Source organism: Lepidochelys kempii, chromosome 1 (genome assembly GCF_965140285.1).
Source record: "Lepidochelys kempii isolate rLepKem1 chromosome 1, rLepKem1.hap1, whole genome shotgun sequence".
NCBI lineage: Eukaryota > Metazoa > Chordata > Testudines > Cheloniidae > Lepidochelys > Lepidochelys kempii.
Window position 1 is genome coordinate 195,490,552 of NC_136380.1, and position 17,767 is coordinate 195,508,318.

Here is a 17,767-nt window from a genome sequence, read left to right on the forward strand (position 1 = left end):
CATATAGCAGCAGCATATGTGAAGTTATAAACATAAGCTGAAATCATGACTAAAATGTTTTTTTCCAGGTAAGTTTGGGGAGTGGTCAGACCAGTTTCTCAGAGACAAAGGGCAAATTGATGCCTCAGCTGACAGACAATTACCAGGTAAGTGACCATTCTTTGGCAGGAAAGGAGGCATGGGCAAAAAAATCTACATCTTACTTAAGAAACAGTTTCCTTTCACATAGTCTGCTCACCACTTTGCTCCCAGCTGAAAATGCTTCTCAAAGGGGGACAGGACTATAAAAAGAAGCAGCAAATACCTCAATGGACCCCTCTCTCTCGCCCTGCCCATCACATTCACTGCACCTGAAGAGACAAAGGAAACAGCCATTGGAGTTTGGGGGCCAGGTCCTGATCTAAAGGGTTTGGTCAGTAAGACTGCTGAGAGCATGTGGTGAGAGAACTTTTCTTTGACTCTTAGTTTTTATTAAGGTTAGGAGTAGTAAGCATTTTATCTTTATTTTTCTTGTATCCATTTCTGACTTTTATGCCTCTTACTTATACTCACTTAACATCTCCCTTTTTAGTTAAGAAACTTTTTTTACTGTTTTATCTCATCCAGTGTGTTCAAGTTGAATTGTCCAGGTAACCCTATTTGGGATAGCAAGTTTTGTGCATAGTATTCCCTTAAAGGAATAACAGACTCAATAGATCTGTGCTGTCCAGGAGAGGGCTGGGCAGTACAGGACACAGTTTCTGGTGGGAAATCTGGGAGTGAATTGGGGTCACCCTGTGGTAATTTTTAAGGCTAGTAAGAGCCAAGATAGTGGCTGGCTGGCTGCAGCACACACAGACATAGCTGGGAGTGACTTACATGCTGGAGGCTACAGAAGCAAGGCAACACAAAGGGCATCCCCAGGTCACAAGGCAGAGGTGACACAGCTACTCAAAGGTCTGGATTGTACCCTGGTATGTCACACTAAGTGGGTCGTGTGCTGGGACTTTTCTTTCCTTCAGGCTGTGAAGCATCCTGCATCTTCTTTGCAGTGCTCTGCACCCTTCTGTATATCTCTTTTCTGGGTAGTAAATCACCAGTGGAACTGCATCTTCTTTTCCTACCTGTCCCCTGCCTCCTAAAAAGCTCCTGAGTACTGCTTTGCAGGAAACCTGGGCAGTACTGTCCTGTGATCTGCATTGAGTATACACCAGCGGAATGAGCTTCCTCTCTCTACTCCCCATATCACAGTGGGTGAACTGCATGTCTGTGGCTATAATCTAGGGGATGGCTACTCTAAGTCAGCACAATTCCACACTGGTCCTGTGTTGATTTACATCAGTTGAGGATCTGGGTCTTAATCTTTTGCTGTTATAAAAGAGCGTGGGAGTCCTCAAGTCTATGCAACAGAATAATAAAAGCACATATTTAGACTGAAAAGGTGAGCTTATATTCTGCTCTTAGCTGCCCATCATGTACGTTAGCAAGCTGGAACAAGTTATGCATCAGCAGCCTTTATATCCGTGTGCAAGGATGTGTCTGGTTTTCTTGTAACATCAGCTGATTTGCAGATCCAGGAAACTGCAAAGTCCCAGGTTTGATGTTGATGGTTTGCACCAAACTCCGACAACCATTCTGTGACACTGGCTGAAACAAGGTATTCCATGTGTATCACTGATAACCTCAGCTAGAATAATTATAGACATGCAACCTCTTAAATGTTAGCTAACAGGAAGTTATCTGGCTGCATGGGGTGGTGTTACGCTTAAATCTCTTATATACTTAAATCAACTTAATATCCCCAGTTCCTGGCTGATACTAAGTTGATTTGTGACACTTCCTGGAGGAAATTTGGGCTAAGACTAACGAATGAATGACACTCATTCATATAATTTCTTATCTATACTGCATACAGTATAAGGATTTTAATATTTGATAATGTTAAATTAACAATCACAATATAGTTTTAAACACTAATTGCCACTACAAACACGCTATATTCATTTTATGTAATTGTTTCAAAACGCAGTAGAAGAGACACTTCCTGTCCAAGAAGACACAACACAATACTGGGTAAGTAAAGGGTAATATTGGGGCTGTGCTTTTGTCACGGTAGTATGTCAGGAAACAAGATACGCCACAAAAAATGGGGAATAGATAATTTTATTTGTATTTCCTACATGTGCATGTATTGGTTACGTGGGCCCCTGCTGTTTCAGCTGAAAATTTATTCCTTATCTAATAGCAGCCTTGGTTGCTATAGATTGTAGCTCTGTGTTGTGTCTGATAGATAAATGACTAGGAAGCTCATGTTGGATTATAAAGCCCAAACAAAGCCTGGGGGTTAGGACAGATACACAGAGGGTGAAATGAATACCCAGAGATGGGCACAAGCAAGCATTACACCATAGATATACTACACCCTTAGAGCCTTTAAAAAAAAAAAATCAAAGGGCAGAATCTAGTATAATTTTCTACTAAGGGTTTTTTTGTGTGTGAAATCCCCCCCTGTTCAAAAGGGCAGATTTTTAACCACCACTCTGTAAATTTCTGCCTTGATCTTTTATTTGTGGTGATTGCAGAATTGGTCCTACTGAACAATATGGCACTGTATTGTGATTCAGTTGAACTGGAGAACATAAGATTGATTTAGGAGCTGTGGGTTCATTTTGTGGTAAACCACTATTTCCTGTATGACCTTGGGCACAGAGTTTAATCTCTTGTTCTGCCACAATTCCCCATTGTTGAAATGGGGATAACAGTTCCTTCCTCCCTCCCTCCCTATGTTTTATCTTGAAATTCAGCATATAAGCAGGTGATTATTACCCACAGTATGAATCCAACAACTGAGATCAAATGAATTCATTTGGAGTGGTCCATCTGTGACTTTAGCCCTCATGGCCCATAATTGCAGTTCTTTCTGGAGGCCAAACCTGATTTCCTCACCCTGCCAAATGTAAACCATACAGAGACTTGTAAGGTGCCCAGATGTCTCAATGATGGGTACTAAATACATGCACCCATGTTCTGCATAATGTGATAAGATTTGATTCTTGAGTCCTGATCTGCAATGTGTGGCAGATCCCAGCACCTGTGTGGAACCCCACTGATTTCAGAGATTACGCACACATGTAACTTTACTGTTAAGAACTCACAGGATCAGGGTTGTTCCTTTGAACTGAAATGTCAGACAGGCAGGTGAATTCATACTTCAGTTTTATTATCTTTTAGGCATGGATTGAAACCTTTTTTTTTTTTTTTTTTGCACTGGTGGTTCCTGGAACATGCCTGAAGTGAAGGCTGAACAGGGAAAAATCTGTCTCCTGGGGTTGAAGAGTAAAACTGGATGGGAGATGCAGCAGAATTTCAAAAAGTGAGGTTTTTATTCCTTTTTCACAATTGTGGATGTAGAAATTGAGTGATTACTTTTTAAAATCTTCCTTGTTTTTTTCAAGACATTGGTAAATATTTTTTGACCCATTCCCTCTACTTATCAGTCTTGAAGGTTTCTTCTCAAAATATCGAGAATTACAATAAACTTCTGTCATTCATCACATACTTAAAGCCATTACAACTTTTTTTTCCTAGTCACTCCCACTGCATTTCAGTTAGCAGTGGTGTTCACACCAAAATAAAAAAAAATGGTATATAAAGTACCTTTTTTGTGTGTTCACGTTTTATTTTGGAAAACAGGTGTCTAAAAATTTTAGAATTTAACAAATTCTAAAAAAAAAAAAAGGGAAAAAAATCACAGTATTTACAGAGATAACAATGGCTTAGCCATGCAAAACAAATAACTTTGGTTTTTCCCCCAACCCTTTTACTTTGGTTTAAATGTTGACCAAGATTTTTTTCCCCCTTTGCTAAATAAAACATTAACAAATCAAAGTTTGGAGGCAAATAACAGGATTTTCCCCTTAATATTTTATACAGCAGAGAGTTTATAGGACATTATGTATTTAATCCATGCCAATGCACTACAGGAAGCTTTTATTAAGACATCAGTCACTACCGCCCAGACATTTAACATTTTACAAATTTACAAGCAACAGTGTTTTTTCTAAATAATGTAGAAGTGGCAAAATGTTTTCTAATTTCCATTTCTTTAACTAACTTTTTTGCCTACCAGTCTATAAAAACTTACTTTTCCCCCTGGATCATAGATTTAAAAATGGAAACCTGATGTTCTGCTTACTCTATGTACTTATTTTCCTCCCATGATCAGAATTGTCTAATACATTCTCCCAGAAACTACACTTCTGTTCAAGAGTAAAAACTCAGAAGTGCCATCTACCCAAAAAAGTTTCCTTTTACATAATCGTTCTAAAAATTTCCTCAAGCATAAAACACGTTTATAAAGTTAAACTTAAGATACATAGACATTTCATTGTTACAATTATATGCACTGTTTGATAAATTATGTACCGGGTAAAAACACTAAAATTAAAATTATCTCAAGGTGCATTCAATATCTGTAGCGGAGTTAACAAAAACACACAAAAAATATATATATATTCTATTTTTGTGGAAAAATGCAGCTTTGATATGACCACTGTTTTAAAAAAAAAATCCAATTCTGAGTGTTATCTTGTTGAAACGAAGAAAAGATACAGTACTTTAAGGCAGTGGATAACCAAAAGGACTTCAAATCAATTCAAAATTACAGTGTCACTCTCTTATCTACCATGAGATGGTGAGGACAATCAATAACTTTTTTCCCAACTGCTTTCAACAATACATTTGTGATTCACTCACGGAGAAAAGGTTTAGCAGCAGCAATCTGTACACAGGCTAACAAGAATTTTGTGGTGAAGTCTGTGCTAGACTCTCAGGCTTATTCTTGGAAACTGTCTATGCCCTTTTCTGGTCAGTTAGGTGGCTGTTCTTACTTTCATGAACCCTTTAGTGAACTTTTGTCATTCCTGGCTCCATCTCGCTCTACTGTGATTTCAATAATTCCCCATAACACAACCTTACGTTTGAGATCTCTGCTCTACAAAAGCAGGGGTTTTACGGATAGCAATCAGAATTAGAAATGTACCTGCTCAAAGGGTGTCCTAAAAACAAACAAATAAAAATATTACACCATACATCAGATTAACAGCAACTCCCAGAACAAAGCTTTACAGTGTATAAAAATAGCTACGTAAAAAATTTACATAAAGGCAAACAAAAAAATCTTCAGTGCAGACATTTACAAAAACAAACAGAACACAACATGGTGACCTATTATCTTGGCTGATGCCAAATTAGTTTTTTTTTAAACTTGAGATAATTGCATCTAAAATCCTTTGAAAACTTGGTAGAATGATCTGTTCAATACTTGAACCATGAATAACTGTCACTTCTTTGTATATGTTTTGAATACAATCCACGTTCATGCTTCTATATGTATTCTCTGAAAATGTGAAAAACAGTCAGTTAAACTAGGTAACTGGCAAAATTATCATAATTAGACAGGAGTTTTAATAGCCTTTATTTAACTGCAAAATAAATGTTACCAGAAAATATTACAAACAAGTTATAAATTACATCACAAAAAGATATGTCCATTGCTGATGAATCAAATTCATTCTCCAAATCATGAATGTAATGATAAGCTCATGTTTATATAACACATCGGATTTGAAGGCACCCAAAACAATACACACATACTACCCAGGGCTAATTTAATTCATCACTAACATAGTCACCTCTGTGGATGTGGCAGCTACTACAATGTCCAACACCATTACACAAAACATTAGGGCAGGAAGTGAACCATGTCTTTCCCATGTGAAATTGCAGTGGAAATTTTAGGGATTCAGATTTCACCCTTTTACATAAGAATAGCCATAATGGGTCAAATGGCCCATCTAGCCCACAATCCTATCTTCCAACAGTGGTCAATGCCAGGTAGTTGAGAGGGAATGAACAGAACAGGCAATCATCGAATGATCCATCCCTTGTCATCCACTCCCAGTTTCTGGCAAACAGAAGCTACGGACACTGGGAGCATTTTCCCAGAAATTTGTAAATTAAGTTTAGGGACTAATTTTTTGACATTTTTACAAGGAATACGAAGAAACTTCCTTCTTGGACAAAATGAATTCAATTGTGCAAAATTCATTTCACCAGAGCCCTCTCCTCTCTCTCTTCCCACAAAGTCTAGGCCTGATGAACTTCTAACACTAAGGGTAGGTCTACACTGCAATCAGGAGGTATGACTGATCTAGCTAGATGGAAGCTAGCTCGAGATCCTGAGTGGGGTTGTACTGGGGGAAGCCACCTGTACCACTGCTGTGGCTCCAGCCGGAGCTTGATTTGATCTAGCTCAGGTAGGCCTGCAGGAGCTGCAATCGTACCTTATGATTGCAGTGTTAGACATTCTCTAAAGCTGAGGGAAACAGGACCACTCCACCATCTCTGAAGGCCTTAAATCCCTTACACTCAGAATTCTGTGTTCTTCTAAAGCCTTCACATCCATAGCAGATTAACAAAGTACCACAGTATCTTTTGGGCTCGTGTTTGCAGCCAGCAAAATGATCACTTAAAATACAACCCCAAGCAATCACTTAATGGAGGGTGGAATGCCACCCTGTGGCATTGTGAGGAATCCATAGAGGGGCTCTCTTCCTTCCCATTTTACTTTGCGTCCAGATATCTGCAATATGAGAGGGCATCTTTCTTAAGACTGTCAGCAGGGCAAAGGTAGGTAGGAATAATTTTGCAGCTGGGCACTCATGGGGGGGAGGGGGAGAGAGCAGATTTTTCAAGGAAGTTCCGGGGGGGTTGGATGTGAAGGTGCTTGCCATTTGCAGGTGAAGGCACGAGAGACCAGTAGCTGGAAGTGGGAAGGAGAGGGTGACTGCTTGTAGTTTTCTCCCATCGCTCAACCTCCTGGTGTTGGACATTCCTTTCCTCCCACCAGTGTACTCTAGGACTGCAGAATTTCAAGGGTATGCACAATTAAAAGAGCAGAGCAAGAGTCTTCCACCACCCTCTCACCCCCAAAGTTGAAAGCAACCTCCCACCCCACACACTCCCTACCTGAATGATGAACTCTGGCACAGCAAACTCTATGGAGGACTTTTGCAACATAAACTTTAATTACAATATCAATGATTAGAACACTATTGCACAATAAATAGGGACATTCCTGACAATAGTAGTAGTAGAGGTTTATATGGACTGTCTGATTGCCCTTCCTTTGTGTCTCTCAGATCTTTGAATCGTTCGAGTATTTGTGGCAAGAAAAGTTGTCTGGTAGTTTATGCTAAATTTAGAGGCAAGACTGTATGAATAACAAACATTCAGACCCAGACTTTTTCAAGATCTTAGATTTTTCCCTTAAAGTACCCTTCTATCCCCATCTTACTGGAACAAGAAACCTGGTGTAATAAACTTACAATTTCTACACCAAATTTTCAAGTGACCAATGATTTTGTCCCCCTCCATTTTTGGCTTTGCAACTTGACACTTCAAAGAGGGCTGACAAAGGATAGGTGCACAGCACTTTCTGAACCCGGGCCTTTCTAAAGTTTCTCAAATTGAAGGCTCAAAAGTGGAAACACAAATTTAAAAAAACTAAATTAGAAACTGAGTAAATTTGATAATTTGATATGAAAGCTTATCTTTTGACTGTTTACTTCCATAATTTAAAGAACATTGGAAACTGATTTCTACCCCCTTTACCCTGGCCTTCCACAATATGTGTGTGCTAAATGATATCACTGTTCAGAAAGACGGTGTAAGACCCAGCCTGTGACATTAAAAGAAGACAGAGGCAGCAGTGGTGGCTGCATCTGACCACTGGAGGATGCTGTTGGTTTGTTGTACCACCACTGTATTCATTGCTGTTTGGATTCTGTGGGTCCTCCTGCAGCTTCTGTTTTATAAAGAAGAGGGGAAGTCTCCACTTCTCTTGCACAGTCATGGCACAATGACTACCTCCAGCATGAGGCTAGTAATAGTATGTGGTTTTACTGTAAGAACTTATCTCATCTCTTGAACGTACATTGTTTTGAGCTCACCAAAAACTTTAATTTTTATCTATAGTGAATAAAACTAAATGTTCTCCTTTGAGTATACATCATATAATTATTTATAACTAAATTTCCCTGAGTGCATGAGCTCAAATGCATGCGATCATTTATTTCTGAATGTCAGAATCCTTTTGCATTTCTTTTAATGTGTGTACACATGCTCTATTAAAAATCCATAGTTGCCATGGGTCTTGCTCCCCCAAAATCACAAGAATACAAATAATTCCTATTGTCTTTAGTAAGATTATTTATAGTCTGAAAGGGGAGAACAAGGCATCATAATTTCCCATACTTCTCAACTCTGAAGTCCTAGGTTGACTAAAGATCAATATTGGATCATCTTATTGCAGTAGCACAGGCTCTCTAGCTCTTGAACTGAAAGAGAACCTCCCTTTGCTGTACAGGATATAGGATACACAGGTAAACAGTTCTGATTCTATTTTCCAAAGGGTGGACACCCTGGTACTACGCTTTTCAGTTCACATTGCTTACCTTGAATGACTGACATTTGTCTTTTAAGCTTCAGATTTGTGATTGTTTTCTTCTAGCTTTTTATTTTCCTCTGTATTGCCAAGGTCTTTGTCTACGTGTTTTGATGGTGTCCTACAAGAAAAAAATTATCAGTGTCTCATTTGCATGTCTGTAGCATTTTGTTCATATTACCATATAGTGTGCGTGTGTCTCTCTCTCTCTCCCCCTCTCTGCAAAGAAAAAATTCTTAAGAGTTCAATTACCAACACTAGAAACATTTGCATAGGACTATGAATATACCAATAAGCATTGCAGTAGGACTACATATGCGTACAGTAGTAACAATGGAACTTCTACATTGCAAAAGAGCCCAGGAGAATTCTGTTTACTGAGGCTAAGCTGGCTGTGCACGTGTATTTTTTTTTTGACAATTCCCTAGGTTTTCTGCATGTTTCATTAAGGGTTTTGTCCACAGGCACTTTAAATGCCGAAGTGTGGCTAAGACATCTTTATCAACACAACAATCTTTGTGTGTGTCCACATTAAAATAGCTTTTGGAGCTTGTGCTGAGCAGAAGTCGATCACTTCTTAGATTGAAAACCATTTTGGGTACCACCTAGATTCTACTTGTTTCAGTGCCCAAAGCATTTTTTCTGGATCTCTGACCATTTTTGGATAGAGAAGAGACTGTAAATGTTGGGGAGAGTAGGGGGAGAGAAAGAGGTATAACTCATTTAAAATAGCAGGTCTGCTTTAATGTAAGTAGTGAAGATGAATTAGAGAGTTAAGTGCTTAGTTTAGTTTAGCAGAATAACCCCCCAAGCCAAACATTTAATGTGAGAAACCTCACCATCAGCCAAGGTGAAAGATTGCTGCAATAGTGTGATAACATTTTAAAAGCCGTGAGACATTAAATCTCATGTCAAAGCAGCTTATCATATACACTTTCTCTGTGATAATTTGTTTCCTTGATAGAAGTATCTGTTGTGACAGATTTATGCATATGCTTACCACAGCTTCAGGGTAAAGGACTGAAGTGACACTGACTTGCAAAATACAATGATGGCACAAGTTAGCAGAACACTATGACATGGCACACGGCTGCTAGTCAGCATACAGCCCTCTAAAATCAATGGTTTTATTTTTGCTAGTGGGGTGTGCCTGTGCAAAGACATTAGCTTCAACTAGCAGCGTAGGCGAACACTGCCAACAGCCTCAGTTTAAGTGACCTCAAAGTATAAAGGGCTCTGGTTTAGTCACGTCCTAATCCAAATGAGTCAGGGGGAAACATTTCCCAGGAGCTTACAACTGTATCCTAAATCTCAGACATGGCTGAAGTGCTACTACTGGAAGTACCAATTCCCCAGCATGGAAAGTGGGCAGCAGACCTGATGCATCAGGTCAAGCAAGAGTGACAAAGGCTGATGGACCTGAGGTCTAAATAGATGATTGGACATTTGAAATTGCAATAGCTGCCTCTCTGTTTTAAGGTAGATTACTACATTGGCTAGTATATTTTTAATGCTTGAAGTTACTTCAGCCTTTTTACCACTTTCTTTCAACTATGTTGTTTAATGGTATTGCTATTGTGGTCTCTCTCTGCATGAATTCGTTGCGTTAGTTCAAAGATCCAAGTCTCTGATCACTAGTTATGCTGAAACTGAACAGTTAACCAAGGTGATTAGCTCCTGGATCTGAGCATTCCCACAATAAAGCCCTACTCGTGTTACTGGGTCCTCATTGTTTCGGCACAAGCCTGTGTGTATCTCAGGGCATATCCCATTGTTCTTTTTTCTCAGATGCTTTAGGGTTCTTTGCTGATCAAGTATGGAAGAACTTGTCAATCCTTGGGGGAGTGGGGGAGGAAGAGCATTAGAAGAATATTGGAGGACTATCAGTACTTGAGTGATTTTGTCTGTCCTCCAAACCCAGATCAGAGGGTTTTCTTTGTGGATGATACTGATAGGTAGAAATTAAGGCTAAAATTTAAGATCCTGGGTTAACTATGCAGCACAGATGTACCTGTAGACAACTGTCATTTAAACAGTGGGATTATATCACAAAGTAACTTGTTACACCCATTGTAAGTCTCTTCTGGGAAGTTATTTTCATTCTCTCTTTGAATATCTCAAAGCCAGAGAAGACTGATCCGCACAGAGGAAAATGAGAGAGTGAACGAAACCAAACAAGAAGAAAAATCAATACTGACAGTGGTTGAATTTCTCATGTGATCCTAAATTCTTTTTGCAAATCTCTAAGCCAGAGTAAGAGAAAAAAACCAATTTGCTCTCCTTGGATGGATTTTGCTTGTCATCTGAACAACTCCTCATGAGCAGGTCTCCTTTCTAAACATTAGGTTACAAAAATAGAGAGATTGAGAGTAGGGATGAGGGACAAAGAATTTGGAGTCTTGTGGGAGAAGAATGTGCTGAGCAGATAATTATAGGCGATAACCCCTGAGGGCCTTTTCAGTGATGAGACCAGGCTTTCTCAAAAGGGGTACGGGTACCAACAAATGCAGAGAAGGACAAGTTGACAGGGGATGATAGGAAAACTACTGTTTCTGCCAGGGAACGTGACTGACAGAGAGAGGCCTATTTTTCCATTGGATATTAAAATTTGAACAATTCAAGAGCTGTATTTCAAATGTGACATGTTAGACTCGAGAGAACGAACCACAGCAATGGAGAGAGAGATGCAGAATTACTATAAAATCCCAAAGCTGCTGTCCCTACTTTGGCTCTCCTGTGAGTTGCTACTTAAGGTTGAAAGGCTTTGTATCTGACATTATCTGCTTAGGTTAAAGTTGTTCTATTGTAAAAATCATAGAAGTTGCTGTAATGGTCCAACTGGTGTTAGTTTTATTTTTAAACAAAATTACTCTGTTATATGTAAGGATTGAATATCACATACCTCTTCCTCAACCCTTCAAGGCTTCTAATTTGGGTGACTATGCCACCTGTACTAGTGGCCAGATTTTCAGAGGGGCTGAGTACCCATCCCCTTCACAGAAGTTAAGATATGGCCCACATCAATGCAATGAGAACTGCACATGCTCAGCCCCTCTGAGAACCAGGCCACTTAGATGCTTACACATGGATTTAGAACACTTAAATTTGAAGACTTAACTATGTTGTTGTAGTCACGTTGGTCCCAAGATATCGTAGTCCACAGAGGTCTGTGGTACTTGAAAGCTTCTCTTTCACCAACAGAGGTTGGTCCAATAAAAGATATTACCTCACCCACTCTGTCAAGACTTAACTATGACAATGTTGGCAGAGGCTGACTTCTCAGTGGTCTCACTACATTTGCTGAACACTAGGGACTTTAGTATAAAATTTCCATCGGTAGCCCTAAAGCAGGCAATGCTTATGTAACTGCCAGCATTTTTAACACTGTTTAAATTACCTTGTTAAAACACAGGAGCCTTGTTGCATGGCGATTCCCAGCAGTATGAGGAGGGTTGGACCTGCAGCCCTAGGAAACTTCTGCATGCTAACCCCATTAGCCTAGACACAGCATGATTTTATAACCAGTTCATGACACAGGGTACATCTACATGGCAAAAACCAACAACCCAGCAGCAGCCTGCCTGAGTCCAAGTCAACTGGCTTTGGCCCTGAAATTCAGAGTGTAGATGTTCCAGGTCAGCCTGGCCTCTGAAATCTGGAACAGCTACACTGCTATTTTCAGTCCTGTAGCACAAGGTAGAATCAGTTGACCCAGAATCTGAGACTCACTACCACGGGTTTTATTTTTACCCGGTGTAGTTGACATGAAACATAATTTATAATCTAGTCAATACTGTTAGTCACCATGGTAGCTAACTGCACTGCCTTTGCTAGCTTCCTTGGAGAACATAAAATTGTCATTTTTGTAGTGTAGACTGAACCCCTTACAGTATGTATGTAGAAGACTCGCTAGTCCTCTAAAGCGGAGTTTCTGGGTCTCCATTACCCTAAGTGCCACTGTCTCCCCCTCTGGGTAGTCTATCCCCTGCTGGAGCAGTAGGGGACATAGATATGCACACTTTCCCAGAATTAATTCAGAACAACAACAGTTGGGGAGCATGGATGCACAAATAGAGATGGCACGTTAATATGTTGTGAAAAAACAGCTGACTACTTGTCTGAACCAAACTTGTAACCAAGTCAAGAGTGTCAGAAATTGGTTATAAAAATACTGTTTTACTTAATTTTATAGATGGTGTGTCTGCCTCCTGTACTTCTCTTTCTCAACTCAGAATGTATGGATCCCTATATCCTTTTAATAAAGTTTAATTCCTCATTTGACATTTCAAGCTTTTCCTTCAGAAGTCCTGCCTTCAAGAAAATGATTACCATAGGGGTTCCTGACTCAAAGGCTCTCTGAAAGGTAGGTAAAATGGTGCTAAAGGGTTTACAGGTTCACTTGTTTTTTTCTGGGGGAAGATTGCTTTCAAACATTTTTTTAATTTAGAGATCACTGTGGAATAAGTAGTATCAATTAGTGAAAAAATAATTTTCCAGTGTTGTTCTCTGATTTAGACTATACTCATTAAATATAGAGCACAACCAGCTTGTTCCCCGTGTGTCTCCCCCATTTACAATAATGTGACCTTTGTAACTGTAAGTATATGAGACACATGCACTTGTGAGGGTTCTGTAACACACTGTGCAACTTTTGGTTTTAACATACTAACCATCTACAAAATAACAAAAAAGTAAAATTTTTGTTAATTATTCAATGACAAATTTCAGTCTGGGAAGAGGTTAGCAATTAGCTCAGAATGACTGAGGATGCTGACTGGTTCCAACAATTCTGTGTGCATCTGATCATGGTAAAAACTGCTGCAGTTTGAATGTTCAGCCAAATTTCAGGTTTTTTCCTTCATTTTAAAGCTGCAATAAATCAGTGGAAACTAGTTCATAACATTACCTGGAATTTGTGTATTCCCAATCCCAGATAATGAAAGTAGGACAAAAGATTTAATTAATTTATTTAGAAATGCAAATTCTCCCTCAGGATTTCTGTTTCAGAGTGAAGGGAAACAGAGGCACTACTTCGATTTCTTTTCTAAATGATATATGTATGTAAAAACCATTCCCTAGAGAGTTAAAAATATGAGATGAAGACAAGAATATGTAGACTTTGCCTAGCTGGGGGTTGCACTGGCAATTTACTCAGATTGCTAATTAATTTGCATTGAACTGGTGAAGAGGACGTGGCAATAATCAGCTTTTGTATTAAGTGAAGCTGAGATGATGAATAGCTACAGAAGCAAGTTACTGTGAATACACTCCAAGGCCGTGAGTACAATTCCTACTATCCTGTATCACAAGACAATAGAAAATTCTACAAACCACAACATACATTAATGAAAAAAAAACATTTTTCTTGCCTCACGAGGGTTTGAAAGTTCTGTGCTGCTGCCTTCTCAGACTTTCCATTGACGTCACTTTGGGGGCAGAGATTAGGTGAATAACTGTTCGAGGGTGGGTTCAAAAAGTGACTAACTGTTCGAGGGAGTGGCCTGTGTGGAAACGGAGGGTTGTGATTGGACACACAGTGTCAATAAGTATTGCAATGGTGTTTTTGAGAGGACAGCATTTGAGATTTATGGGCTGTAATTTGTGCTGAAATCCTCTGTTTCATACATACTGATGCTCTGCTTGCTCTTTGGAAGTACTGCATGCAGAAAACAGGGAAACTGATTCCCAAGGGAGAGGAGACCAGGTTAATATAAATGTATACTGAAAGTGGGTGCTTGTCAGCAATATAATTCACTTAAACTAATGACTGGTTTCAGAGTAGCAGCTGTGTTAGTCTGTATTCACAAAAAAAGAAAAGGAGTACTAGTGGCACCTTAGAGACTAACCAATTTATTTGAGCATAAGCTTTCGTGAGCTGCAGCTCACATAAATTGGTTAGTCTCTAAGGTGCCACTAGTACTCTCTTTTTTAAGAAACTAGTGACTGTCAGACAGACTGATTATGATTTAAACATAACTTAAAATATTTGGTCCCCAATGAGCCTATCTACTCACTGCTAATTTAATTTTCTCCTTTAAGTATAAATATGATATTCCCATTTCTCTTATGCCTTTTGTTTCATGTTTAATTTCTAAAGTTTGGAAAATAAAGTTTAACACCATAAAGCATAGAAACACATCACAGCAAAGGACACACCACATTCTAAGAATCATCACATTTCCCCCCACAAATGAGTCATTACCTCATGCTTTGGACTCCCCATTGAGAGAGAGAAGAAAAATTCTGGACATTTTGTTTAGTAATGGGGAAGTTTAATTTTTTTTATTTCCTGAAGCTTTATAAATAGCACATGCTTAATATTTCTGTGCTCAGTCATATGTTTATAAAGCTTCCTTATTCAGGAAGTTCCAAAAATCCCCTGCACAGCTATGTTTGTGGTATTGTACGGAAGTAAAATCTAAAGACTTCATGGGAGCACTTTATAATGCCAGAAATAGATGAGGGAAGCCCTTGTAAGTATGGCAACTGAATGAGAAACAATTCTTCATATCAAAACTCAGAATATGTATATTATATAGCTATTGCAAATCAATGTGCAAAGTTTTAGGGAAATACAAGTAAACTTTAATACTGCATGTCTGTCTATATAAATATGTACACAACATACATAACTACTTTCACTTTCAGAACACTTTATAAATGATCTTGGTGCTGTGTAGGCCAGATCCTCAGCTGCTGTAAATCAGATAGCTCCTCTGAATCTCTGAGAAGGCATGGGGGTAGCATAAGTCTGCACTTTCACACCTGACAGGGCCACGGTCTATGTATGGGGAAAAGAGTTTAAGACTACACTCAGCAGAACCAGATGCAAGCTGGATATGGTTAGGGGACCTGATAACCATGAGGATGAGGGGGAAGATATTTCAAAGACTGTCCAGTGTATTCCAGATAGTTTCATTAGTACTGAAAATGAGCAGAGCTAATAGGCACAACATAGACTCTACCTTCTGGATCTAGATTTTTAGTCAGCCCTGGCAATGTCTAGTTTTCAAGCAATACAACTTCCTTCATTAGTATCTCAAACCACTATATGAACAATTTAATTGAGCTTCACATACTCCTGTGAAGTTGGCATCTGTTTACCCTTCTATAAAATTCAGGTAATTAGAGAGAGTATGAGCTGGCCAACTTCTCCTACACTAAGAACTCACCTGACCATCCATGAGGTTGCACAGATGTGACAGCCCATCATTTGACTCAAATTGAAATACCACATCCCACTTAAGTCAAATAGGAAAAGCATCACTAACTTAAATGGAAACACAATCTGGCACTAAGTGACCTGACTAAGGCCACACGGCTGAATCAGGGGCAGATTTAAGGAGTCCTAGCTCTAACCCCTAGATGATACATTGCCTCCATATTAAGATATTCATTTTAATTTCAGATGCAAAATAAGTTTTATAAATGAGGATAACTTCTCGCCCTTAGATTTTCAAAATGCTGTAGGGAGCTAAACAGATAGGTACACATTATTTTAATTTTAAAAAGTCAAGAGCAAGCTTCTATATTAAGTCTTACTTTGATTTCTTCATATATACCCAGTAGATGATACCAGCAACTAGAGCTGCTAGCAGAAGACCAACCACAATTCCTACTATTAGCTTTGCCTGGTCATTAACCTTTTCTCTGTTGTCACCTAAAACAAAGAAGAAAAGTTGTTAAGGTGTCTAACAATAATACACAGCATTAAACATTTTCTATACAAGTAATGCCCCCAGCAAGAAAGGTGGTCAAAAAGTCAAAACTATTAGAGCATTGTGATAATATGCAAAATTTCATTGCTATTAAGCAAAGTTTTTAACAGAGTCTAATTCTTATTGCCTCTGAGACTGGGCAATTTCAACTGAACTCTGAAGGCAGAGAGGACTGTGGAAATTACTCATTCAATGACACTTCATAAAGCTAGAGCAGATAGAAAGAGGGTTCTGTAGCACTTACATACCATTCCTTTCATCTGGCTCATCATATTCTGGGATACTTACTGAAATAAAAAAAACATTAAAAACAAAAACTTGATACCTGAAAGTCACCTTCACCCTGACATTATGCTGTAATATTTAACAATATAATGAGCTATTTTACAGCTAGACCCAAAATGCTCATACTTAATGCTGCATCAGCCACACAACAAAATAATTAATCTTATTTTTTTAGGCAGCAATCCTTGCTTTATATCCATAATGCATCATGTAAAAGTGTTTTATTCCAAAAAAGGACAAGTTTAATCTTATGAATACTTCTGACTAAGCATTTATATGTTAGCATTCATGATAGGGTAACTTTTTACCACTTTATCATTACTGTAGTCCGCTAAACCCTAGCGCCTATGAATGGATTCTGTTCTGAAATCACATAAAAAGTTAATAAAAAACCACAAAACTAGAGGCTAAGAAAAGAAGATATCTCAATAATAAAGTAATTTTATAATGTGTATGAATGAGAAGGATAGGATATAGATAGTCTGAAGTACTATCCCCAAAGCAGATGCATCATGAGCCATGGCAGCGCATGGCCTATTTCCCCTTGCCAATATGCCATAACCCTAACCTGCAGGGTTCAAGTATGGGTGTTTGAGGGGAGGTTTCTGCTAAAAGAGGAGAGCTAGTCAGCACTGCTGTGATTTCTGTGATATGCACACTGGTCCACTTTGAACTGTACTGAAATCATACAACTCATTTTCACATACTGTAGGCCACCGAACAGCCATTCGCTAGTAACAAATTTCTTTCACTACCAACCTAGGCTGGGTTGGAGGACTAAAGTCGGTTAATATAGGAGATGTGGAACTTAAGGGAAAAAAACAACCCTCCAATACTACTGCAGCACCGATCAGCATCTCACATTATTTAGAGAGAAAAGCTGGCAAAAGGCATTTGAAACTTTAAGGAAACCACTTCTATTGCTCATTTTTGAAATGCTTCTAACTGAAGACACTTACTGGCAGAGACATTCATCGATGTGACAGTTCTTTCTAGTTGGTTTTCAGCAATACAAGTTAATGTAACATTCTCTTCAGGAGAAATTACAATTTTACTGGAAAATCTTCCATTAACATAGTTGGTCTCCTCTGTCTGGAAAGGAAAAGAAATCAATCGAACAAAAAATGTATACTGTAATGTCATACTAGAATTGTTCATAAGGAAAGTTCTAGAAGTAAATACCTTTTAAAAATCTTACAGTTTTGAAAAAGGGAACCATTTAAAATAATAAACTAAAACTAAAATAATAAACTAAAAGAGCACCCAAAATTAATAGTCA

The 17,767-nt window shown here is 38.7% G+C and overlaps 1 protein-coding gene across 2 annotated transcripts in view; it reads right to left on the reverse strand.

The window, feature by feature from the left end:
- Window positions 1-3,178: 3,178 nt before the first annotated feature.
- Window positions 3,179-17,767, reverse strand: part of ALCAM (activated leukocyte cell adhesion molecule) — a 165,719-nt gene continuing 151,130 nt past the window's right edge. The window contains exons 12-17 of one of the 2 annotated variants that reach the window (XM_073306611.1): window positions 17,448-17,580; window positions 16,452-16,490; window positions 16,028-16,145; window positions 13,855-13,986; window positions 8,496-8,606; window positions 3,179-5,377 (exon numbers count right to left, since the gene is read on the reverse strand). In XM_073306611.1, the coding sequence (XP_073162712.1) occupies window positions 8,519-8,606; window positions 13,855-13,986; window positions 16,028-16,145; window positions 16,452-16,490; window positions 17,448-17,580 (510 nt within the window). In that variant the 3' untranslated portion in view covers window positions 3,179-5,377; window positions 8,496-8,518. The remainder of the gene's footprint in view (window positions 5,378-8,495; window positions 8,607-13,854; window positions 13,987-16,027; window positions 16,146-16,451; window positions 16,491-17,447; window positions 17,581-17,767) is intronic. The other variant, XM_073306619.1, reaches the window with a different exon arrangement.